The 27603-nt window shown below is 40.3% G+C and overlaps 1 protein-coding gene and 1 pseudogene across 2 annotated transcripts; both read right to left on the bottom strand.

Annotated features, from left to right (window-relative positions):
- Positions 1–577: 577 nt before the first annotated feature.
- Positions 578–10630, bottom strand: SELE (selectin E; the record flags this gene model as incomplete). The annotated part of the gene is made up of 13 exons (XM_082612265.1): positions 10488–10630; positions 10064–10147; positions 9101–9487; positions 8435–8542; positions 7836–8021; positions 6839–7024; positions 6541–6729; positions 5168–5356; positions 4780–4956; positions 4088–4198; positions 3311–3332; positions 1626–1761; positions 578–607 (listed from the first exon to the last, which is right to left on the bottom strand). The coding sequence occupies exons 2-13, from the start codon at positions 10098–10100 to the stop codon at positions 578–580; spliced, it is 1758 nt and encodes a 585-aa protein (XP_082468391.1). The 5' UTR covers positions 10101–10147; positions 10488–10630.
- Positions 10631–24685: 14055 nt separating this feature from the next.
- Positions 24686–25407, bottom strand: LOC309800080 (14-3-3 protein theta-like; annotated as a pseudogene). The gene has a single exon. The product of its transcript is annotated as a 14-3-3 protein theta-like (transcript).
- Positions 25408–27603: the final 2196 nt, after the last annotated feature.

The following is a 27603-nucleotide window of genomic DNA, read 5'->3' as shown; positions in this document are numbered from 1 at the left end:
GGCTAAATATAACCATGTTTATTATAAAACTTCATAATGCCATGTCAAATACAATAGGTATGACATAAGCTTAAATAAATACATACTTAAAACATTTTAAATCATAATTTTAAATACTTTATAAAACCCACAGACCACATTTATATTTCACACAGCTATTTCCAATGCAATATATACAAATATTTACAACATTTGAACAATTTCAAAGAAAACAATAATTCATTCCATATGTAGCGTGCTCATAATACTTGTTTTTTTTTTTTCCTCTCTCTCCTTTATTTCCCAGAGTTCTTTTGCCCCTTAAAAACCTCTGCTGTTCTGATCCTTATCATATCTCTCTGTTTCCTTTTGGTTTTGTCTTTGCCAGTGTGCAGCCGGCACTTCTCTGAAATTTTGCTTTTTCAACACATCCTAAGTTAATGAAAGGGTGGGAGAATTTTGATTCTTATACTATCCTGCAAGGTTGGAGCAGCTTTGGCAATTACTGGCCCAGTATCTCTTATGGCCAGTGATCAACCAATAACTAGGGATTCCTTAGGAATTTTAAACTCTCTTATAAATAAATACATATACTTGCTCATTCAGGCTTTCCTCTCTTTAAGAACACCTGAACAGACAGAATAAGACAATTAGGGAATACTTATTAGACATCTTTACTTTTAAAAAATCCACTGGACAGATCCATTACATGGTATGTTTCTAGCATGGATTTAAAATCTTATGTAATATACAAGAATTGTATGTTGACACATCACATCTGACAAACATCTTTGTAGGAATGCAAAACACATTTATATATCTATATGTTTTTTTCCAAGAAAGACATTCACAAAACTGTACCTTCGTTTGTTTGCATTTATGCTTTTATCAAATCAGAACATTTAACCTCATGGAAGTTTTTCATCATAGAAACCATATAGCTATGAAAAAATACCTGACAGCGTACAAGTGCGTGCCATGCGGATTTTGCTCTCCTGAGACTACTCATGTTTTTTAAAGAAACTGTAGTCAAACATTCAGAACTTTATACTGGTTTATGCATTGCTAGGGCTCAGTATTTGCTCTTTTTGAAATACATTTACTACAGATGAAACTTTAGAATTTGTTAATAAAGATCTGGGATAAGCAACTTTTACCCTATTATAGTCCTAATATTTACATATTTTAAAGTCCCTACCACACTTGTACTGAATTAAGACTTATGGACTTTATACTATAGTCGATGCAAGTAAAAGGAACACACAGCCTCTAAAAATACTTTAAAAAGCACTGAATCCCACAGGGATAAAAGTGATTGAGACTGTGTTTGCACTCCCACAGAGTGCTAAATAGAATTTCCACCATTAACAACGCTTCCAATGTCGTCACCCCATGGCATTAAAAATTTGTCATTTTTTTTCCAGGTCTGTTAGTAGACTATCTTTGACCAATTTGTTTCCTCTAAACTCTTGACAAGTATTATTCATCCCAATGACAGCAACTACATAAGCAGCAGTTGAAACACTGTGAGGGACAAAAGAAAGAAACAGTGCCACAAAATAGTGTGTTGCACCACAAGATTTTACAGTGAGTGAAGGGTGAGTTAGAAAAGGAATTCTGAGATTGCAGAGCCTTAGTCTCTTCACTCTTGCATGGAAGCGAATATTCTTTCCTTCCAGTAGCCAGCACTGGAAAGGAGAAAACTGAGTCTTTTTGGTGGCAGGCTGGACTTGCCCACTGGATTTTAGTCCGTTGAAGTCCTTGTAGGTACCATAGTCCCATCTATAAAGGCAGCCAGCGGGTGTAGTAGGTGAGAAGGGCCAGAGACCCAAGCAGACCTCTCTGTCTCTGCCGTCTTCAGGGTATCGTTCTAGTTCCCTAATGTACCTGTGCTCCTGCAATGATAAGAGTGCATGCAGCCAGGACATTTAATATTTTGCATACTAACAGCAGCGACAAAATTCCCCTTCTAGCACAGACAACTGTGTGCACTCTCACAAGGCTAGTCCAAATACAAATCGCAAAATCCTATATAGCTGGGATAGTGAAACTATTCTGTATGATACTGTAATGGCAGATACATGTCATTATACATTTGTCAAAACCCATGGAATACACAAAACCAGAAGTGAACCCTACTGTAAACTGTGGGATTTAGTTAATCATAATGTATCAATACTGGCCCATTGATTTTAACAAAATACCATACAAATGTAAGATGTCAATAATAGAGGAGGGCTTCCCTGGTGGCACAGTGGTTGAGAATCCACCTGCCAATGCAGGGGACACGGGTTCGAGCCCTGGTCCAGGAAGACCCCACGTGCCGTGGAGCAACTAAGCCCATGCACCACAACTACTGAGCCTGCGCTCTAAAGCCCGTGAGCCACAACTACTGAAGCCCGCGCGCCTAGAGCCCCTGCTCCGAAACAAGAGAAGCCACCGCAGTGAGAAGCCTGCACACCACAACAAGGGGAGTCCCCACTCGCCGCAACTAGAGAAAGCCCACGGGCAGCAATGAAGACCCAACACAGCCGAAAATAAATAAATAAATAAATAATTTTAAAATAATAGAGGAAATTGGAGGGCATGAGGGGATATGCTGGAACTCCGTACTTTCTACTGAATTTTCTGTAAACCTGAAACTGCACACACAAAAATGTCTATTAATTTAAAAAAATCTATTCAGAGGGGACTTGAGCCTTCCAAATTCTCACAAAGCAGAGCAGAGTGGTTAAGAATACACATTTTAGAGCCAGACTGCCTGGGTGTGAATCCTGGCTACTATACCACTTATTGGTTTTTGAGATTTTAGGCATTAAGTTCTCTGTGCCTCATTTTCTTCATCTATATAATAATAAATACAATGGCCCTTATCTCATATAATTCCTAGCTTAGAAGGTTCCTAGAACATAGTAAGTGCCATATAAGGGTTAGCTATTATTATTATTCATGTTCATAAACGAAATGACTCCATAAAGGCCAGATCCTTGTTCCTTTCCTCTCCTCCTACCAAAAAATGAAACAACTTTCCCTAAAATAACATGAAGGTGGTGATATCCTCCCTAGACCTGCAGGTTCAGAAGGTTCCAGGAGCAACAGAACATGTAGAGAAGATATCTTCTTTCAAAACCATATGTGATTTTCAAGTCTTACCTGATTCCTCTGGACTTAAATTAACTCGGAAAGTGTTTGGTAAGATCCATCTGATTGAAGGCTTTGGCAGCTGCTGTGGAATACATGAGAACACTAAGTAAAGCACTGGTTTCCAGCATGAAGAGAGAAAAATTTGTAAAATGTTCAATGGCATGCTTTATATAAGAGTGCAGCTTACCTGGCAGGAACAAATTTTTTTGCTGCAAGAGAAAGAAAACCATCATTTGGACTAAATGACTTTTAAGGATACATTAAATCCTGAAACAACATGACTCTTTTCATCAGGGGTTGCAAACTCAGTACGTGCACGGCCCCTGTAACTATCAGAGCCCAGACACGGCTTGGTGGCAACAAGGGGGCAGGGCAGGGGATGCAAAGTGCACACTCATGCAAAGGACACAGCAGCTTCCTAATGCAAGCGGATAGCAACATGCTCTGCTTTCCAGGTTCGGCTGTCTTCCAATTTGCCATGAGAAATCTCAGATCTGGATTAGATGTGAAATTTCTTATTCTGTAAATGTCAGAACTTAATTCAAAAAATGTTAAAGACTCTGTAGGTCAAACAAACTAGGAGTGTGGCTAGATGTGTTTGCATATCCCCTGAGATACTCCCATATTTAAGCCTGTATTCCAAATAAAATTTTTGGAAACATTTTATTGATTTTCCCAGGACTGCTAATTATGGCAGCCTCATTGCAACAACTCCCAGGGGGACCACAGCATTCAATGTGAATAGCATCCCCTGGAGTTGTACAGTGTTAGCACACTAACATTTGTATTTCCTGAAACTCTTTCCCTAAGACTTCTGCTTAATTACCCTGCAGTTTATTAGTGTTTAATGACTAGTGACTAGATTCTAATTACTTTTTAAATCTGTGAGAGATAACATGACTCATCAATGAGAAAATAATGTTTTTCAAAAACCTTTTTGGAGTACGTTCATAAATGCCCTTACCTTTCTTCTGAAGGCGTTTCAGAAGCCAGAGGAGAAATGATGCTAATGTCATGAGGGAGATCCCAGCAGCAGAAAGTCCAACTGCCAAGGGAGTCTGGGACTCAGAAGGAGCTAAGGAAACAGAGGGGGGTAAACTGTCATGAGAAGGAATTAAATTCAAAGTCTTTCTGTTCTGTTCATTTGCCCTTTTCTTTGTGCACTGATTACAGTGTACAAAGCAGAAGAGTCATCTAGTTCAATACATGAGGCAGAGACATGGTACTAAAGGCCTTAGAGATCAGCCCCAAACCACCTTTTGTGAGCTTATCTCCCAGTGTGGCTAGGCAGAGCTCTAACTTACCAAGCTTTCACAGCACACCTTGGTTAACCTCTCTCTCTCTCTCTCTCTCTCTCTCTCTCTCTCTCTCTCTTTTTCTCACTCTCTCTCTTGTTTCCCTTCCCACCCCCCCAACTTTTCCCACTAGCTCTCCTTTTTCCAATTATCAAAATTCCATTGACATGTCACTTCTTCTGTTTTCTCTTTATCCCCATAAAATGAAATGTCCATCCATTAATGTTAACCTGGGTAACTTTTCTGACCTTTCTGGTTTGGATATACTGGGTAGTTCATTACTGTAGCCAGATAGCTTCCTTTCTTAGCTCCCTTTCTTCTCTCTGGTCCCCCAGACAACCACCATCAATCAATGCTTCACCTTCACAGGTAGGCAGCATCCCAGACCAGTGTCCTGTGGCACCACATGTCAGAGCTGCAGGGCCATTGAGTGTCCATCCTTCAGGACATGCAAATGTACACTCGGTGCCAAACACAGGCTCCCCACTGCAGTTTATGTCGATCTTTCTGAGAACCTCCAAACTTGAACATTGTACCACTGCAAATGATAGGACATAGGTAGAGGTTAAGAAAAATCTACTGGAAAAATTTTAAAACTGGCAGAAGAGTCACCAATAAGTGTAACTTATAAGCACTACTTAGTTTTCAGCATGTAGGAAATTAGGATCAAGTCCCTTGGGGCAGTCTAGGTTCAGAAATGTTTTAAGGTACTTGACCGATACTCCTTTAAAGATTGAATTCAGTCCTACCTTGGCAGGAGGGGACCTCCTGTGTCCACTGTCCCTGAGATGTGCACTCAAGTTGAGCTGATCCATGTAATTCAAAGCCTTCCTCACAGCTGATGGCACAGGAGGACTTGTAGGTAAACTCTCCAGTGGGGGAATGGGTACAGTTCACTGAACCGCTTCTGGGCTGAGGGACAGCATCACATTTCACAGCTGGAAGACATGAGTGAGCACATTAGAAGTTTGTTTTTATCGGGCAGCAACAGGTTTCCCAAGGTAACCAAGTCCCTAGCTCTTCAATAGTGCTCACAGGAAAACTCACCCATGGACCCACTTTGGAAACTTTCAGAAGGACTAGAAGCACTAGACTAGTTGTCTTTCAGAAGACAACTCATGTAGCCTCTCTCTGGGCTGGACAAAGCTTTCACGGGAAAACTGAGCTACCAAAATTATGGTCAGAAAATAATGTAGTGGAACTGGATAGTACTTGGCATTTGACGACTGAACCCAGATCACTTTGGACAAAGGAACAGTCAGAGAATTCAAGACTCTTCATTAGTCCCTGGACAAGTGGGAAGATGGCTGTGTTTTCTTTGAATTCCAGTCCCTTCATTGACAGGGGTACTAATTAAAGGACAGCCTTTAACAGGACCAGTGGTTCCTGAGCTCTGTTCTGATGTGTGAAAGAAGTCAGGGTTAGGAGAAAGATTTTATGTAGTCAGGGAGCAACTTATGGGTCCTGGATGCTTACAGATGAGGCCAAAAAGAAAGGAGGATAAGAAGGCAGCCACATAAAATTTGTATGCTTTGCAGTTTTGTTTTTGTCTTGTATTTTTTTGCCACTGTAAATCATTCTGTGCTGTATTTGGCTACAAAAATGCCCGTACCTGATAGTGAAAACTGCTTGCTTCCAATGTTCTTGCTCTTGCTTTATTAAATTAAATTAAACTAGATTTTAGTACTTATGTATATATTAAGGGTGTCTCTATATCTGACACCACACTTGAAACATTTTCATCACTGCTAGCTATGAGCAATTTCAGAAGAAAGGCATGACAAGTATTTTGGAATCAAGTCATGTTCTCATAATCCTACTTTGTAAATTTTCTAATGTGGTTTCCCTTCAGATTAAGATTTCTGCTTACTCCATGCCAATGTCTATAAAGTTATATTAGTCCAGTACAGTTAAGAAACCAGCAAAGCATCCACTCTTACTACATACAATCCTTTCCCTGGACAGTTCTTTTATATGCATCTCACAAATATAAGATGAATGTTGCCCATCAGATCTGATTACTATAGTTAAAGTAGGCATCAGATTTCATTTTCAGTGCTTCACATTTGAAGACTTCTGCTCTTTGAGAAAGGGAGAGTGTAAAGGAGACTCTCAGGCTTACCTTCACAAACTGGGACCTGCTGTGTCCATTGCCCCTGGGTAGTGCATTCAACCTGGGCTGGCCCCCGCAACACGAAGCCTTCTGCACAGGCGAAGTGGCAGGATGACTTATAGGTGAACTCTCCAGCAGGGGAGTGGCTACAGCTCACAGTGCCATTCTGAGGATGGCTGATGGCATCACATGTCACAGCTGTAACACATGTCCCAATTTACATTAGCAGGTCTGGCTTACCCATTTGGAGTATAGGTTGAGAAAAAAGAATATTTACAATATAAACCCTGATGTAGAACCACTGTACCTTTACATGTTGGTTTCTTGTTGTCCCAAATCCCAGAGGAGAGACACTGCAGGTGCTGGGGTCCAGTGAGTTTATATCCTTCATTGCACTCAAATTCACAGGTGGTGTTCCACAGGAAGCTTCCGTGGCTTTGGAAACATTTCACAGCTCCATTGACAGGATTTGTCAAAGCTTCACACTTAGCCACTGGGGATTTGAAAGAACACCATGAATTTTACAGAAGAGTGACATATTCACTTCTTATTGAACTGGAATTTATAATACAGTAAGATAGATCAGAGGGTAGATTCCCAAAGCCCTGCGTGCGTCCTTGGGGACATGCGCACACCCAATAAAGTTTTTATACTTTTTTCTTGATATTTTCATCTTCTCTGATTGACTCGGACTATGCTAAGTGGTTTCTGATCTATTTTATCAGATCTCTCATCAGGTCTCTGGTCTATTTTACATAAGGCAAAAACAAAGAAAAATAACAGGTTCTAGATTAGGATTTGTGACTAGTGATAAAAAAAACAATCCCAACGTACATAGAACATTCATTTATTTTAACCCAGCATGACCTGGAGGAAAGAAATTTTTGTCTTTGGCCTAGAAAGATAAGACAGAGAGAAAAGGGTATACTGAGGCTGCTTGATTATCATGCTCTTAAATTGGTGCAGTTGCATGGGTGAGCTTAAACAGAGAAAGGGGAAAGTCATTAAGATGTTAAGAGTATGGTTCCACTGTTTTATGTGTTTTCTTACAAATCACTGGAGCCTCAGAAACACTTATGTCAAACATAGGATCCAAACCTCTCTCAAAGCCAGCTGGTACCATATTGGCCATACATATTGGCCATACATATTGGCCAAGAGAACAAGTTTAATTAGAACTTGTTTAATTAGGACAAGTTTAAAGGAACTTTCCCTGATGTGCTGAAAATGGTATAAATTGGATAAAAAGTAAGGCAATGAGGGATGAGTTAGAGAATGTTCTGTGCCTTCTGAGAGAGACTTACTATTGCAGGCTGGAAGAGGAGCACTCCATTCTCCAGAGGAAGTGCACTGTGTGGCCTCCGTGCTGCTTGGGAGATAGCCCTCCCCACAGCTGACAGAGCAGGAAGAATTGTAGCTGAAGTTCCCCAAAGGGTTGTTGCACACCAGGCTTCCATGCTCAGGGGCTTCCTGTGCCTGACAGGTCACAACTGAAAAGGGAAACCAAATCAATTCTTCTCCTCTCTCGCCTTATCAGGTGGGAAGAACCCTGGAAACTATAACTACTGTTTATTGAATAGCAGGCACTATGAAAATGTGTCTGCATTTGTTCACATCATCCAAACCATAAGCCCGTGAAGTTGGTACTATATTGTCCTCATTTTACAATGAGAAAACTGGGGCTCAGAGAGTTTTACTGTGTTGTCAAGGTGCCGTAATTAATAAGTGGTGAATCTGGGATTCAAAGCCAGGAGGGTCTGACTTCATAGCCTCACCTCTTAACCACCTTCTGAAACCATATGCCCTAGGGAAGGGAAGGCATGCAGACCTGACTCTGAAGCCAGCTGGGACACGAAATCCTCCTACCATCTCTAGCGAAGGAAAAGGTGAGACCAAGCCTTACCTTGCTCACACTTGAGTCCCTTGAAGCCAGGGTGGCACTGACAAGTGTAGCTGTTGATGGTCTCTCTACAGTCACCATGGCCGCTGCAGGATGTCGGGGTACAGGCAGCTGTGGAAAAGACAGTCCGTGGTGATGATTGTTATTGTGCTTCAGATGAGTTTCTTTAGGAATTCAGGGTCAACAGTGTGTAACGGGGATGTCACCAATGATACAGAGTGCCAGAGATTTTTAACAGAAGTGCTTGAGGAAATGCCAAAGCTGAGTTTTAGGCTCAACCATTTTAAACCTTGATGTTAATGTCAGGGGTATAGCTGTAACTGGCTCCCCAAATAGAAAATTCCCTTTATCACAAACTCTAAAGAAAGTTCCCCTACGGCACATAAACAACAAGTAGCTAAAAATGTATCGTGTGTGTACACACACTGTATATAAGTATAGACCTACATATATGCATATATGTATACATAAATACATACATTCTTGTCTACATTCACACAAAGAAGCAAAAACACATTCTGTTTTAAAACATCAAACAGAATGTTTTAAAACCGTATCTTTTAGAACATAAAATTCCCACAATAGAGACCAGTTTTTGCATACAGTCCACAATCTGTCAAGATGCTCACACACTGAATCTCCCTCCCACCGCTGCCACAAACTCCCTACCTGTATAGCACAAGGCTAGCTTCTTTTTGCTGCATCTCTCATCGTTCCACTTGCCCGAGTCCTTTTCTCTCTTGATGTAGATCTCTACACAATCCTCCTTGCTTTGCTTATTGTTTGGTTCACCTGGAGCCCAGTTGGTGGCCTCTTCAGTCAAAGGCTTCTGGGTCCCTATCCAGGTCCATGTATTGTTGACCTTTCTGATTCCGATCCAGTAATAACTTGGTGAATAGCTGAATGTGGAGTTCAGGTGTTTAATCTCTTCCTGGTTTTGAATTGCAACCAGATGTGTGTACCTTTGCTGGCAATAAGCACTGGCCTCGTCAAAAGTCATGGTTTCCGTGGAGGCGTTGTAAGACCAGGCTCTACTTTCTTGAAACAGGAGAAGCACTAAGGGGGAAAATGTGAAAGGAATGGGAAAGTTTAGTCCTGCTATTGTTTGACTCTGTTAACTGGACCTTTTGTTGTCTTTTTTTTTGGCATCTAGTGGCCTTTGGCTTGACTCAACCTTTTTTCACCTTTTCCAAAGTAAGAATGGGTACGAATGGAGAAACTACCATTTACTGTGTATCTCTTTTGTGGTTGCCCTTCTACTTGGTGCTTCACCCACCATAACCTACCCAATATACCTACCTAATAGTAGAATAATAATCAGAATAACTAAGCTTTTTTGGGCACTAAATATGCACTGTCGGAGGCACTTTACACGAACCACGATACTGGATCCTCAAAATGCCTCTGGGAAATAGGTTATTTATGATCAACTCTTTATATGTAAGGAAGCTGAGACACAATGAGGTAAATTGCTCCTAGCCCAGGGCACGACACATTGTGAGGAGAGGCCAGGGATGCTGCTAAACAACCTACAATGCACAGGGCAGCCCCCACAAGGAAGACTTATCTGGTCCAAAATGTCAGTAGTGCCAAGGATAAGAAACCCTTGTCTAACTACAGGCACTGACTTACCGAAAGTGAGAGCAGAGAGAAACAGTGAAGCAATCATGACTTCAAGACTTCTTTTGATCCCAAGATTAGACTTGAAATGCTTTTCTGGGGGGAAAAGTACAAAATTAATTATAGAATGAAATCCCAGGCTACCAGTTACTCAAATCATTCTACAATGTTGAGTATAGCAACATCATAAGATTTTCAGATAAAGGATTGAAATCTTTTGCCACCATCTTCATTTCAAAGACATTTACCCAAATGAATACATATAAAAGTTAAGATTCTCATCATTTAGGTCAAAGAGAAAAGCCAGGTTTTAACTTGTCTGAATACAATAAGAGCTTGCACAGATCTTTTATCGAAGGCTTCTTGCCTATCTGTTCATATTAATAATCTGTGTTTCATGGCCAGATTAGTTAAGTGAAAGACTTCTTGCACTTACCTGTTCGGTGAAGCAGTTGTTTCAGTGTCAGATTCCTCCCGAGTTGCTGCTGCTTCTGTCTCTCGCCACTCTTGCAGTTCTGATGCGAGGTCAGCCAAGAACAGTGGAGCACTGCTCCTGCTGGAGCTGCTTTATAGAACGATGCTTCCTGTGAGTAATAGGAGGATATGTCCAAACCCAGTAAAGAGGAATTGCCCGGCAGCATCCAAAAAGTTTCCAGGAATATCCATAATGAGAAAAATTACAGTGATGTCAAAATGAATTCCCCTTTTTTACATACCTTTTAATTTTACATGAATTCTATTGATATGACACAAATACATGGTTTTAATCCCCAAAACATAAAATCTATGTCTTTAAATTTTTTTTTAACTTTGCTTATTAGTAGTCCCTCTCCTGAAATTGTGGTAGCAATCAGAATTTCATCACCCTAAGCAAACTAAGAATAGTTGTGTCATCTATGGACTATTACCCTCAATTTTCCTACCCCATACCAGTCAATTATGTCATCCCTCACTTTCTTTCTCTTTCTCACCTACCAACTCAATCCATTTTAAGGTACAATACCTCATTGGAATGAATCATGAAGTAAATGTTAATCCTCAGATTCTGTGCATAGTTAGGCTAAATTACTAGAAACAATATCTCCCACTTTAATGTCTGAAATAATGCCTTGTTTCTTAATATAAGAAAAATGGGAAACAGACTTAGATATTCCTGTCGGGAAAACATTCATGATTTGTTCAGTGAGAAAATAAAGATGAAAACTATATATACTCGTGTTTAATTTACCCAAATTTCGTTTAAAAATTTTTAATGTGAATTGCAAAAACATAAAAAATGTATCAAAATGTTAACAATGGATTTCTAGATGGCAGGATTCAGGGGTTATTTTTATAACTTTCATGATTATTTTCAGTTTTTCCCAGTTTTTGCAATGACCCTCTATTACTTTTATAGTAAAAAGAACACAGTTTAAAGAATTCTGTGTCTAAATGCAACTGAAGGGTATATATATATATATATATATATATATATAATATCACTGATTCCTGCTCTTTATACTGGCATTTCTTTTGGGCAGTTATATACAATCACCATTCTCCATCTCTGCATCTTGTTTAATTCAAACAGTAGAGAAAGTAAATGGGAATCTTTTACTCTCCATGTTCTGTAGAGATCAAGTGAAGCTAATATTCTATAATTACAGTTTTTTAGAATAGGACATCTAAGAATGTACTCTAAGCAGACATGAAGTAGTAGTGGCAGGGGAATGAGGGGGGAAATAACAGGTTAATTTGTCTCATTACACATGTTAGCCCTGGCTCTTTCTATGAACATAAAGACCTAAGCCAAACAGGCAAAGAGAAGAAAACTTCCAATGAGTACAACTGATTTTAAAAATTAAATAAATAACCCAGTTAGCTAATTTAACTCCTAAAACTGCCCTGCTCTGAACAGAGACGTTATCATCCACCTCCCGCTCTTTTATATTTTCTAGATACTGACATTATTTTTTTTAATCAGACTTTACTTATGTAATGTGGTCGTTATGGCTCAGTAAATGTGGAAGAGCAGTCAGTCACAAGTGTTTATTTAGATTTTAGAGAAGGATGTGAAGCTGGGTTAATACGTAATCTGTATATATTTTATTTTTTAATAAGCTGCGAACATATCATTTGCCATTAAAAAATGAGTACTGTAGGCAGATCTTAAAATTTATCTGACACACTAATAAAGTACCTAATAATTATTTTGAAGATGGAAATTAGTCATAAACAGCCCTAGATAACTACATTTACTATTATGATTTTTCATAACTAAATTAAGTTTATAGTTTGTCTCTTTCCCTTCACAAATATCTAAAAATAGCCCCAATGGTGGTACAGTCCCTATTTCATTTACAAATATATGTCCTGGACACCACCCCCCCATACCCAGTTATAATCTGTAGCATCTACTGAGCGCTTACTATGTGTCAGGCCCTGTTCTAAGCTTTTTTGCATATTTATCTAGATGATTATTTAACTCTTACAACAGCCTATGAAATAGGCACTCTTATCATCCCCATGATACAGATGAGGAAATTGAGGAACCAAGGATTATACCTATCTCATCCAAAAACACAGAGCTAAGGAGTTGAAACTCAGGCAGTCAGTCTCCAGAGCCAGCTTCCTTAACTGCTATCCCAAACCACAGTTTCTCTTGTTATTTTGCCCCACGATGAGCCTCCCTGTTCTTCCCAAGTCCCCAGTCTCTCTCTTCTTCCCAAGAGCAATGTGATCATCCCAGCTGTCCACCAAGAGGGCTGTGTCCTGGTTTCCAAGACATAAAGGCAGGAAGGGAACCAAGGGGCAGTAAGCAGTAGACAGACAATGCAGTGAAAAAGAACCCTGGGTTCTCAGCTATGGGGGGAAAGTGGATGAAGATACAAGCAAGGCAGGCTGAGCTATACCTAGGAAAAGTTTTGATCCCTAGGTCACACTTTCCAGGAGATCCTGATTCAAAAGCAGATTCTCCCTATGGCTAAAGGGTAAAATGTTTTAAATGTACACTGAGAGAACTTCAGGGACAGAACCCAATACCAAAACAGAAGGATAAGAGAAATAAGGAGTCGAAGAGATTGTGAGTAAAGGTAATTTATCATTATTATTGTTTTTGTTGTCACTACCAGAGATGTAACATTCCAAACTCACTCACCCTTATAGTTATCCTACATTCTCCCAGAATATTTTCCACATCCCTGCCACCTGAGGTTGGGACCACACATCATGTACCTGGCTGCTAGGAGCTGAGGGGCTTTCTTCAGGCTCCAGGGTTGCTAAAGAGGTCATAGACAGACCTAGTTTGCCTTTCATAGAGAGACGCCAGCACTGGGAGGGGCTGACAGCTGGACTGTAGCTTCTTCACCTGCTTTTTCTGATCTGATGAGGGGCACCCTCATTTTGGGGATGGAAGAATGAGTTGAAGAGGAAATTAGGTGAGTGTTGAATAACTGGGGGTGTTGAATATTATCTCCTCTTCCTCAAATAAACCTAATGTCCCAAGTAGCAGGCTGATTAGAGGTCCCTCAAGGCCCTATTGAGTCTCCCAAGCTCAGAAGATGTAGTCCCTGGACTGCTCCATTTTCAACCCTGGCCTCATATGGACACCCGTTACAATCTCCAACTTGGAGAGGCAAAGAGAAAAGGAAAGAAGATGGTGCAAACACAGGCACACGCCAGGCTCCACCACCAGGGCTATTTTGTCTCTGAGATGCCACCCTTCCTGGCTTTATCATCCCTTTTCCTGGAAGTGCCCTGGCCTCTCCTCCACGTCCTGTGATGGGGCACCAAGGACTTTAACCGCTTTTGCTTCTGTGCCCAGGCCAACTCATTCTCACCTTTATGGTGATGGGACATCCCTGAGGGAGTGAGGGAAAGCAAGAAAGAGAAGGTTAGGGTTCCCAAGGCAAATGTTACAGTGTTACTCAAGGCCATCCTGTTCATCTTCCATATATAGGGACAAATAAAAGCCATGGACAGGAGATTATTGGATTTAATGGGAAGTAGCACTGGCCATAAGCACATGTGGCAAGACCATCTATTAAAGTGTGAATTTAGCTTTGGTTCCTCAGTGCTGCAGGGAACTATGAAGCATGGACAGTGGCCTTCCTGAGGTTCTTGGTTCCCTCATCTCTGGGCAGTGTCGCTAGGTGCTTATTTTTGAAAGCTTTGGTAACTTTTCCCCAAATTCGACTCTGCTAACATCTAAAGTACTTCTGTAGAGTCTAAGGTAGGGAGACAAAATCCCAATAAAGATTCAATACTATTTGCAGAATACAAATATGATATTTCTTACAGACCCAAAGTTGTGAAATAAAATTAATAACAGTATGCCATCATGGTGTAGAATGGCATTTCTTGCTTGACTGAAACATAAGCATATTTGATAGAAAATTAGTCTGGTTCCCTCTAAAGTCATTCTCCAGAAAGGCATATTCATTTCTTTGGATGCGTAGCTATCTCAGAACACCTGGGTCAAGTAGGAGACCTGGGCTCTCTGTCTGCACTCCCACACCCAGGGACCAGGAATCCGTACTTTAAATGAATATTCAGGTAATTCTGATACAGATGCCCAAATCCTACCACACTTTGAGATATATTGGCCCAGGGTCACCTAATTTGGGAGAGAATATCAAGAAGACCCCATGGCTGGTGCTCAGCTCTAAGTACAATTGTGACCAAAATGTCACTACAGTTACTGACACCCTCTCTACTGGAAGACTGGAGGCACCATTTGTAACAGTGTTGGGCAAATACAGAAAATATTTAGGATGAGTCGATGTTTTGACTTCTCGTACATGGAAAGTAAATGGTTTTTAACCAAAGAAAGAGAATAGCTCTAAAGAAGTACCATAAGTCGATATATATTAAGTTAGTCTCCTTTCTTGTCTGATTCAAGAGGACTCTGTAATTTCCACTAATTTCCCTTTTTAAACTTCTGGCATTATTCTGAGATTTCAATTCTAATGTGCTTCCTTGCTTCCTGCTTGGTAGCACCTTATCTTGAAACTTCTGTTTTCTGTTTTGGAATCCAAGAACTAACAGTGGGAATATCTTCAAAATGAGCCAACTCCAGCAGTGAATTCCCAAGCAGAAGAAATAATTGCAGATAGGCTGGTTAATTGACAGAGCCCTTCCTGAATGTAGCCAGACTGCTTGCCGTCAGTTGTTAACAGAGAGGGGAAAATACCCCTGGATTTTAGAAAAGCTTCCTTGCTTGTTTTCCTTGGCCATCATGCTGCTTGCTTTGTAATCAGAAGTTTCCTAAAGGATTATTATTAGCTTTGCTCTCAGTGTCTTATATCAGGAGAAAAATCTGGCCTCGTCACTTTTTGAATAAAAAGATCTGCCTTTTCCCTTGTATATTGTTTTAATTTTTGAACTTGTGAATGTACTATCAAAAAAAATCTTCAGTTTAACACCAACACTGTGAATTGGAGCAAGCTTCTTGGCCTCTTTAAGTCTCAGATCTCCCATCTAGAACTAAAGGTGTTTGACTACAGTCCCTGCCGGCTGTAACATACTGTGGCATAACATATAAATACAGGAAGAGACTAATTTAAATCCAAGTGTTCTGTATTTTTCCTTGCTGTGACATTTTTAGCTAATAATTAATAACGATACCATATATATTATTGGTATATATGTGTGCCTACTGTGTGTGCACTTTACATGCATTACTTATACAAATTTCACAAAATGAAAGGTAGATATTATTAATTCCATTTTCCAGAGGATGAAACACAGACCTCAAAAGGTTAAGTAACTTGCCTATATTTTTTCAGTTAATACATGGTCAAGCAGAGATTCAAGTCCATGCCTGTGTTATTCTAAAGCCTGTGTCCTTTGTGTTGATTCCATGCCTTCTCAGATTGAAACCTCAGAAGGTAGATGTACCTTAGTTTTTACATTTAAAAAAAATGTTATAGCAACCTGCTTGGCTTCCTTTACCTCCAGCCAGCTCATAAGTGCAGTGTCTTAGGTTGAGTTCCTTCTGAAGTGGACCCGGAGACAAGGACATAGGTGCAAGTCATTTATATGGGAGGTGATCCCAGGAAGCACTAGTAAGGGAGTAAGGAAGTGAGACAGGGAAAGGAAATCTAGTAAAGGGTGTGCTAATCAGCAGCTTACCACTGTGGGAACCAAGACTCAGTCCCACAAGAGAACCCTGGGAGACACCTCAGAGTATCCCCAAGGAGTGGTGAGGGAGATGGGGGATGCATCTACCAATTCCAGTCCGTCATTGGCTAGGGGCTGATCCTAGGAGGGCATGGTTAATTCTCCTGCTCTTCCAAGTGGATTCCTGAGGCCAGAGAAAGCCCTCCACCAAGAGATGCAGGTGCTTATGGTTGGAAATGACATGATTTGACCTGGGTGTTTTTTTGTTGTTGTTGTTTGGGGTTTTTTTTGTTTTTTGCGGTACGTGGGCCTCTCACTGTTGTGGCCTCTCTGGTTGCGGAGCACAGGCTCCGGACCCACAGGCTCAGCGGCCATGGCTCATGGGCCCAGCCACTCCGTGGCATGCGGGATCTTCCCGGACCGGGGCATGAACCCGTGTCCCCTGCATCAGCAGGCGAGCTCTCAACCACTGCGCCACCAGGGAAGCCCTGACCTGGGTTTTTAAAGGATGATCTGTATGCTGTATTGGGACAAAATAGGCATGTTAGTTTTCTATCACTGCTGTAACAAATTACTACAAATCTGATGGTTGAAAACAACCCAGATTTATTATTTCATTGTTTCTGTAGGTCAGAAGTACAGGTTGGGTCAACTGGTTTCTCTGCTCTGGGTTTCACATTCCCAAAGTCAAGATGTCAGCCAGTTGGGCTCTTCTTGGGAGAGTCTGGGAAAAATCTACTTCCAAGGTCATCCAAATTGTTGGTAGACTCCAGTTCCTTGTGGTTGTCAGACTGGGGTCCCTATTTCCTTGCTGGCTGTCAGCCAGGAGTCATTTTCATCCTCTTCAGGCCATTTTCATTCCCTGGCTTATGGCTCTCTTCGCTGTCCAAAATGGTAGTTTGAGTTCCTCTCCTCAAACCTCTCCAACTTCCCCTTCTGCATCATCGTTCGTTGGCCTACGACTTCTGCCACATCTCTCTGCCTTACTCTGCTGCCTCCAATTCTACTACTAAGGGCTCATGTGATTACACTGGGCTCATTCAGATTATGCAGGATAATCTCCCTATTTTAAGGTCAATTCATTAATAACTGAATTCCATCAGCAAAATCCCTTCCCAGCAGTACCTAGATTAGTGTTTGATTGGATAATCAAAGAGGAGATGGGAAGTTGTAGGGGTTGAGGAGGACACATTTAGCATTTTGCCTACCAGAGTAGGCACTTGGTCACAGAGATGCAATCCAGGACCTAGTTGCATGGCTAGCCTAAATTAGTGCTGGTGTGCTAAGGCCAATTCTGTTGTGATGTGCTTTCTGACTTGGTGCTTATTATATCTCCTCTGCTTAGAAGTGGGACTAATTCCCTGAATCCAAGGATGTTCCAGACCTTTAAGTGGGGATTAAATATAAGTGGGGATTAAATGTATACATTATATACATCGTCCCACCTGTACCCCCTGGGCAGTCATCTTTCCTGAATAACCCAACCCTGTTAGTTTTTATATCACACTTGCTCCTTCACTCTGTGAACTGATATTCCACACATAGACACTTCATTTTGTCAATCCTACTACTTGAATAAAATTATTATTATTAATCTAGCAACTATCATTAATTGGCCATTTCACACCAGAGGCAATACTAAGAACTTTAAATATACCATGTCATTTGATTATCATAACAGCATTAGGAACTAGGTGTTACTATCCCCATTTCACAGATGAGAACCCTGAGGTTTAGAGAGTTTAAATAACTTGCCTGAGATCTCATAGCCTGTAAGAGGTAGAACTAGGACCTAACTGACTTCAAAGTCTATGTTCTTGGCTACCACACTGCCTCTGCTATAACTAACTGAACAACTGAACAATTTTAATCCACTGCATGGAATCACTGGCATGCCCCATGATGTCAGGCACAGCCATAGTCACCAGGTGCAAGATGACCACCAAGGATTTGAAGGAGAAAAAGGACATTGTGGAGAGGGGGAGAATAAAGGAGCCACACTTGCTAGTGGGAATGCTAATGAGAAAAATAGGAAGCAAGATGTAGGTGAAGAAGAGGAAGAAAATGATGAGGAAGAGGAAGAGGAGGAGGATGAATGACATGGTGAAGAAGAGAATAGAGAGGAAGATGAAGAGGCTGAGGCAGCTACATGCAAATGGGCAGTTGAAGATGATGAGGATGACAATGCTGATACTAAGAGCAGAAGACTGATGAGGAGGACTACACAGCAAAAAAGGAAGAGTTAAACTAAAAATTAAAAAAATAGGGCTTCCCTGGTTGCGCAGTGGTTAAGAATCCGCCTGCCAATGCAGGGGACAGAGGTTCGAGCCCTGGTCCAGGAAGATCCCACATGTCGCAGAGCAACTAAGCCTGCGCGCCACAGCTACTGAACCTGTGCTCTAGAGCCTGTGAGCCACAACTACTGAAGCCCACGTGCCTAGAGCCTGTGCTCTGAAACAAGAGAAGCCACCACAATGAGAAGCCTGTGCACCGCAACAAAGAGTAGCCCCCACTGGCTGCAACTAGAGAAAGCCCACATGCAGCAACAAAGACCCAACGCAGCCAAAAATAAATAAATAAAAATAAAATAAAATAAATAAATTTATTTTTTTTAAAATGAACAAATACAATTCAATACAATACCAAAAAAGCCACTGTGACCTATTCATCATTCTGTGTCAGAATCTAAACATGGTCACCTTTGGACAGAGTCCCGCCAGTCAGCCCACCTTGGGCAACACACCCATTGATGACACTTCTTGTCCATTACCTGACCAAAACCGTAACATGAACTTGAAACAGGGAAGGAAAAAAGAACCAACATTTCTAAGGCCCTGCTTTTTTTTCTTCTTTTTATTTAAATTGAAATATAGTTGACTGTAAAATATTGTGTTAGTTTCAGGTGTACAACATGGTGATCCAACAATTAAATACATTATGAAATGATCACCACAAATCTAGTAACTATCTGTCACCATACAAAATCATTACAGTATTAACTCTCTTCCTTATGGTACATATTACACCTCTGTAACTTACTCATTTCATAACTTGAAGTTTGTATCTCTTAATCCTCTTCACCTATTTCACTCAACCCCCTGCCTCCTTCTCCTCTGGCAACCACCAATTTGCTCTATGTATCTATAAGTCTGTTTCTTACTATTCTTAAGTTTTGTTTTCTTTGTTCATTTGTTTTGTTTTTTAGATTCCAGGTATAAATGAAATCATATAGTATTTGTCTTTCTCTGATTTATTTCACTTAGCATAATACCCTCTAGGCCCATCCATGCTGTCACAAATGGCAAGCTTTCATTCTTTTTCATGGGTGAGTAATATTCCTCTGTGTGTGTGTGTGTGTGTGTGTGTGTGTGTGTGTGTGTGTGTGTGTGTACTAGGCTTTATCCATTCATCTATCCATGGACATTTAGGTTCCTTTTATATCTTGGCTGCTATAAATAATGCTGCAGTGAACATAGGGGTGCATATATCTTTTTAAATTATTGTTTTTGTTTTCTTTGGGTAAATACCCAGAAGTGGAATTGTTGGATCATATGATTTTTCTAATGATATTTTTAATTTTTTGAGAAACCTCCATACTGTTTTCTGTAATGGTTGCACCAATTTATATTCCTAACAACAGTGTATGAGCGTTTCCTTTTCTCCACATCCTTGCCAACATTTGCTATTTGTTTGCTGCCTTTTTGACAATAGCCATTCTGACAGGTGTGAGGTTATGTCTCATTGTGGTTTTGATTTACATTTCCCTGATGATTAATGATGTTGAACATCTTTTCATGTGTCTGTTGGCCATCTGTATGTCTTCTTTGGAAAAATGTCTATTGAAGTCCTCTGCCCATTTTTAATTGGATTTTTAAATATTTAGTTGTGTGATTTCTTTATATAATTTGGATATTAACCCCTTATCAAATATATCATTTGCAAATATTGTCTTCCATTCAGTAGGCTGCCTTCTCATTTTGTTGAAGGTTTCTTTCAATGTGCAAAAGTTTTTTAGTTTAATGTAGTTCCATTTGTTTATTTTTGTTTTTGTTGCCCTTGCCTGAGACAGATCCAAAAAACACTATTGCTAGGATCAATGTCAAGGAGCATACTGTGTATGTTTCCTTCTAGGGGTCTTATGGTTTCAAGTCTTACATTTAAGTCTTTAATCCATTTTGAGTTTTTTTGTATATGTAGTAGGAAAATGGTCTAGTTTGATTCTTTTGCATGTAGCTGTCCAGTTTTCCAGACACCATTTATCAAAGAGGCTGTCTTTCCCCCATTGTATATTCTTGCCTCCCTTGTCAAAGATTAATTGACCATATTAGCATGGGTTTATTTATGGACTTCCAGTACTGTTCCATTGATCTACATGTCTGTTTTTGTGCCTGCTTATTTTCTTGAAAGCACTTCAAAAAGGAAAATGTGTTTGTAAATTTTATTTACATTTTATATTTTTGTACATATTGTTAGGGGTCAGCCATTTCTAACGATCTCAGATGACCAAACCAACCTTCAGAGTGTTTTCTGCCCTACCTCTGACTTTACTTATGGTGTGCCCATCTTCGTTCTAATCTCAAATGAGAAAAAAAATACACTCGTAAAAAGAGCAAAAACAACAAAAAATCTTATTCCAAGCGCTTAGTAACATCTTTTGTGTTTATATTTAGCTGTACAATAAGTACTTGGTTTGTATAAGATGATTTAAAAGGCCAAAGGTAAAAGCTTCTTTTTTTTTTTTCCTTTTTTTGGTCTGTGAGGTTGCTGTTTATTTTTTGGCCCATGTGATGTATGTGTGAAACACTGTTGTCCAACAATAAATTGGAATTTTATTTCACTGAGTTGTTCTTAAGAAAGAGAAAGAGATGGAATGGCCAATTCACTGTTTCCAGTACATGATGTTTTCTATAATCCAGTTTTACTTACTGTCCATTAGTTGCTGGTGTCCAAATTTGTACTGAAAAATGGGGTTAATTTTGGAAATCATAATGATGTCCTTCTCATAGAGTGTTTTTTTAGTCGTCACATCCCCAGCTTCCGACTCAGCCTGGCTTTTAGTAAACAATCACAGATACTTGTTGAATGAAAAAATGAATGAAGCCACTTGAAACATGTAAAACATTTGTTAATGTGTCCTAATCATAGGTTTTAGAAAGGTTGGCATCCTAAAAAAAGTGTGTGCACTCTTCTTTCCACTTTAATTTTTCACAATGTAAAGACAGAAAAGCATCTGGGAAAAGCTGCCAGCCTCAGTATCTCCTAATAATAAATTGAGTGCCAACTTTGAGAAGCTAAGTGAGAGGGTTGATGAGGCTTACCCACACCCCTCGCTGTGCTGAGAGCCCTGTGGGTAGTCAGATCGCAGGAGAGCAGGGAGCACCCCTCTAGGGGCACATTTCCACACTGAAAATAATGAGGCTCAAATATCAGATGCATCGCTAAAATGTTTTTTATGTTTAAAGGCATAAAGAAGGTATCTCAGTAAAGAATCACTCTGATTTACAGCATCTGCAAACCCTTTTTAAAATATCTAAAATTTTACTAGAATATATTGAACCTTCCCAACAAATTCTAGGAAGTTATAACCTTCCTATCAAAACTGGACAGTGCAAGCGCAAAAGTAAGAAACCAGTCTTTTGACATCTAGAAAAAAGAGTCCCAATCTGGAAACCCCACCTGAGTCAACCACCCTGGCATTGCCTCTGTGTATCTTGTCTACACACGACAGTCATCTGTGTAAGACACAGGAGTCAGGGTAATAAGCCACATCCCCTTCATCTGGTTTGCCAGTGTTACAGATTGAAAAATTAATGTTTCTGTAGGGCAGAGCATCCATGGTTATGAAATGATAAATCTGACAATGGGGAGCTTGCATGCATTGTCCAGAAAAGAGACTGGAAGAAGAGTTGGGGCTGACTTTCAAAATGGAATTTCCTTGCTCTGTGGGTGTTGTCTTCCTTGGCGTTTGATGTTTAGAGGTTCCTTTCCTTGTTCAACAATGTTGATTTTGGAGAGAAAACAGAGTTCAAAACCCCAGGGGTCATGTTCTAGGGAGTGTTACAGGAATACAGAGGGCAGTTTCACGAAGCCGACAAGGCTTCATCTCTGCTTTTAATAGATAGAAAGAGAGGAAGAGATGAACAATACATTTTTAAGAAGCTCAGCTTTATCTCATAAAAAGATGCCTCCAGTCAGTCTGGATAAAGGTAATTGGCATGGGAGCGTCTTTATGATTCTAAAGAGTGGAATGTTTCCCTTAATTAAGAGAGCCTTGTCTGACTCAAGGGAAATGAAACGCTTTCTCAGATATGAGTGGACCATAATCCCCACTAATAAAACACAGATAAGGCGATTGTCTGGAGTGTCAGAAATGAGTCTTTTCCCCCTCTTGAAATATTCAGAAAATTGAAGCAAAGCTATATATTTTTTGCATTTTCTTTGTCTAACAGATAATTTTTTTGGTTTATAAAATATAATTTAATTTTATGTTACTCTGCTGTTACATAGGGCATAACATTTTTGCAAGGCTTTTTTGGAACTACGGTCAATGATTAGCAACACACAGTAGTGGTCAAGCTCTCTAAACAATAATCACTAGACCACTGGACAACTTCTCACATGTGCACAAATCTGCATGGAAAAGTACTAAAGTTTTAGACTCAGACTTGTGTACTTTAGCTTATTTCCCCCTTTTAGTGTATTAGGAAATGACATGCACTTCAATTTGCCAAAAGCAATGCTTATATTCTGAAAGCAACACGTTACTTCTGTTATATGGTACAGTGAATACCAGGACTCCAAAGGCAGCAGGCATAAGTGAATTTTTCTTGGGAAGGGAAGCTGTCAACTTAAACAGCAGCAAATGAAGAGCAAATAAGGAAACTCTGTTGTTATAGATACACAAGACCTCCATCATGTATGATACAAGAGGCATCTCAGTTTGTGACTCTCAGCCCAGAAATGTGAAATGCTTTTTCATTCAATCTAATACTTCTGGATTCCTACCGAAAAGGAATACATTAAGAGCATGGAAAGTTGCTTACTGAAAGGAAACCCTTGAAGAAGAGTAAGGGAGGGAATGTAGAAATTAAGAAGTTATGTAGAACACTCTTTATATTGTAGTTAATTACATTTTCATATCTTCACAGTAATGCAAAACACAGTCACTTACAGAACTGGTTCAGATTACTTAAATACCAGATATATTTTTAGTCCTCTACATAAGCATTTGGAAGTTATGTTTATATGAAATGAAGCTATTAATACTTTCTACAGCAGTAACTGCACACCAGGAAGGCCAAGACAAACACAAATCAAAGAGTTTTCCCAAAGCTGCAATGTGAAAAGACTACAGACAATTGATTCCACACACATGAATGGGCTTCTTTGCTATAGGAAATCCAAATGAAATAAGGAGATGAGTACAGTAAGTCCCCTACATACGAATGAGTTCCGTTCCAAGAGCGCATTCATAAGTCCAATTATAAGTCCAGCAAAGTTAGCCTAGGTACCCAACTAACACAATTGGCTGTATAGTCCTGTACTATAATAGGTTTGTAATACTTTTCACACAAATAATACATAAAAAACAAACACAAAAAATAAAGAAAACATTTTTAATCTTACAGTATAGTACCTTGAAAAGTACAGTAGTTCAGTACAACAGCTGGCATACAAGGGCTGGCATCGAGTGACCAGGCAAGAAGAGTTACTGACTGGAGGAGGGGGAAGAGGTGGGAGATGACAGAGCTGAAGGATCGTCAGCAACAGGAGATGGAGGGCAAGCTGCAATTTCACTCACACCTGATGTTGATGGCACAGGTTCTGGTTCCTTGCTGGATTCAATTCCATCTACCCTCTTGAAAAAATGATCCAGTGATGTCTGGGTAGAAGCTCTTTTTTTCTCATCATAGATGACACGGTAGCACTGGATTGCATTCTGAACGGCTGCTGTAACCTTCGTGTACCGTTCTGCATTCAGGTCCTGTGCCTCAAAAACTAACAGTGCCTCCTCAAATAAAGAAAACCCCCTTGCCATGTCCTGCGTCGTGAATCTCTTCGCTTCTTCACTTACTTCTTCCTCTTGTCTCTCTTCATCCTTCCTCTGGGCCTCCAGTTCCATCAGGTCTTCATTAGTAAGCTCCTCATGTTGCACAGCAAGGAAGTTCAATGAAGTGGTCCTTTTGCAGATCTAGCTCTAGCGATGTTTCCATCGTTATCGCTTGGCTCTTCTCAGCAGTACCAGCTACCATAACCACTGCTTTTACGCTTGCTTCCAGACATCCTGGGCTTGAAATAAAGATACCGTACTACTGTACTCTATACAGTATTATACAGTAGAGTACACAAAAGCACGACCACTTGTAGAGTACGCAGGCACGTCACAATGTACGCCAGGCACGTGAACTAACTTACGTGACTGGACATGCAAACCACATTCGCATCTTTGAAGGCTCGCAACTTGAAGGTTCGTATGTAAGGGACTTACTGTAGAACGGTTTCTTGAGAGGAAGAAGGCTGACACCCTACATGTACTTAGTTTTCTGCCCCTGCTGCCACATCACATTCTTCTCCTGCACTGTCTGATGTCCATAAAGTTGTCTCTAAGAAACTGCATGTTGAAGGCACTGTCTTTACACGCCTCGTCTTCGTTCAGTGTATCAAGTTCTTCAGTGACCGCATCAAAAGCTATTTTAGCCAGTGTGCAGGCACGTTCTGGGTTATTAAGGATCTCATAGTAAAATACAGAGAAGTTAAGAGCCAGCCCCAGGCAGATGGGGTGTGTGGGATGTATCTCTTTCTTGCTTAAGCCTCTTGGTAAGCTCCTAGGGAATTATCTATCATTTATTTCTGATCATCACCACATGAAACTTCAGCAAGGCACTGGAAGTAATCTCCCTTCATTTTCAGATAGAAGATCTTACTCTCTGGATTAGGTGCAATGGCTATTAAATGCTTGTCCAACAAATCCAGGACTGTGGCGCAGGTGGACCTCAGTTCGGACTCCACCATCCCTCGACAGTCCTTAATCAGCTGCAACTTCTGGTCAGAGGTGTAAGTTTTCTGCTGGATGTTCAAGATGACCCTCCAGGTGGACCTGCGGCCCCTGACCACATTTGTGCAGGCCAGGGACAGGAGGTTGCGCTCCGGCTTTAACGGCACGGCGCCCGCGGTCCATCACGGCCTTCAGTGCTGGTGACCATATCGTCATAGCGCTCGGCCAGCTCCGCCTTCTGGATCAGCTCTGTCTTCTCCATGGGGCGGGGGAGAGGAGAGCTAGGGCGACCACCCACCCACCTGGATCAGGAGGGAGCTGAGGAGGGCCTTCTCGTCTCAGTGGCACGAGTCTCACCACTTTGATCTGCTTTGGCTTTAGCCGAGGACCCTCTGGTCTCAGCTCAGCCCACCCCACCCCAGTGCCTGCAGAGGGAAGGTCTGCCACTCCAACAGATAATTGGCTAAGGTCTCTGCTTTGCTAAATAACTGGGAAGCAGCATGAAATAAAATAAAAATTTGGTCAAATCAGCAAAACAAACAATTCTGGGTATTGCCAGGAACTGGCTGTGTGAACTTGAGTAAGGCATGTCTCTCTGAACTTCAGGTTCATCATCTGTAAAGCAGTATGGTATCTGTAAAATGGGAATTCTTTCTATACTGTAAAGCTGTGGGTTTCCTTTTTTTAAAGTAAAAATAGATGACATAAAAGGAATAAAACACTTGGCGGATATAGTCACTCAATAAATAGTACCATGTAAAATACTATTAGAAATGCTAATTTTAGACTTAGCTATTCAGAGATGATCAGCCAAAGCTGGCTATGACAGATGGCAACTAAGAATTTGCCTGGTCTTTAGAATGGAAATAAATAATTGTTAGCAATGTCTCAATCCTAAAAAAGAGCCTATCAGCCTGGACAGGTGGGAAATTTCCAGGCTAGTGTCATGAAACCCATTCCTTGAGAAATAGATCCTGGATTGAGTGAAGGAAAATAAATAGGAAATGCTGCCCATAGCAAAGCAATAAGGCCCCCCAGAGGCTCTGGAGTAGGTAGACTACATTCTGGAAAATGAAGAAGAGCAGCCACTTGACCTTCCTCTGAAATGGGTACCAAGATTTTACAGACTTCCTAATTGTATAAATGCCACCACAGCACTGGTTTACAAAATATGTTCTATGGAACACTACTTTCCAGAGATGTGAAAAGAATATCATAAATACATTTGAAAACACTGCATAATATAGTTCTCTTCTTAAAGAATCTTAATGCAGGTTAGCATGTTAAAGGCTCTGAGAAGTCCTTCAGAGTAGAACTATGTTCCACATCTGTCTAAGTTGGTATTTTCCCAGTCTACTTGATTATGGATACCTTTTTCCCCTACAATACCATTCTCTGATATATCTCTAACAGTATGAAAATAATATATGCACAAGGTTATTCATTATGGTATAATTTTTAATAGAATATATTGGGAACAATCTAAATATAAATGCACAGCATTTACCTTTTCTCTATAAACTATGTGCACATAATTAAGACTTACAGAGCCCTAGAGAAAATGACTCACTCCCTGGGGAGCATTCTAACCAACATATATTTGCCTTTCTGTGTGCTGTGTATACAATTTAAATTTCAGTCTCAGAAAAACTGCAAATTACAAAATGTGTGCCAAGGACTGACTGTGTAGACAAGTGTTTCTATAAGCACTGGTTCTTCTCTAATGAAAATAGTCCTGTTGATAAAAATAATGAAAACATTTTGTGCAAGTATAAGTTTCTCCCAGCCTCCTACCTATATAAGCAGAAATGTAAGCTGTTTTCCTGTCATCTTTCACATCTATCTTCCAAACTTTGGTGCTGGCTTGGACATTCATTTTCCCTTTTGCAAGTAATCTTGTAAAAGTTCAAGGTAGGAAGAAATTGTATTGAGATTTGTTTTGCTGAGTGATCGGTTCCAAAAGAAATTTGGCTTTGCTTTTGTGAAGTTCAGCATGATATAGTGTGAATGTTTCATAGCTCACTATATTTAGGAATGTTTTTATTTGTTTAGATGTTCTAAGGATATGAAACAGAACCTCCCTATCAGAACAGACTCATTGCAAGTAAGCAGCCTCTCTGAAAATGTTGTAAATGTAAAAATTCCAAGGCAAATATGACATACTCCTAGTCTGCTCTGTTTCTGGAGACTTAACAGAATCAAAGAAAGTCCTGACAAGGCAAAATAAACTATAAAGTTTATGAGTGGTGGGAGCAAGGAAGAGAATAGAGACCATACGAGGACAAACCATGTAAAAGGGGGTCTCTTCAAAAGCTTGACAGCATACTCTTTTGGTGAGGCTGAAGGGAAGCATTCACTTCCATACCTTGCTGGTGTGGATGTGAAACAGTACCCCACTTATAGAAAGGAATTCAGCAATATCTAGCAAAACTACACATGCATTTATTCTTTGACCAAG

This window comes from Mesoplodon mirus, assembly GCF_964341445.2.
Source record: "Mesoplodon mirus genome assembly, chromosome: 3".
Taxonomy (NCBI): Eukaryota; Metazoa; Chordata; class Mammalia; order Artiodactyla; family Ziphiidae; genus Mesoplodon; species Mesoplodon mirus.
This window is presented reverse-complemented; position numbering and strand designations above follow the sequence as displayed.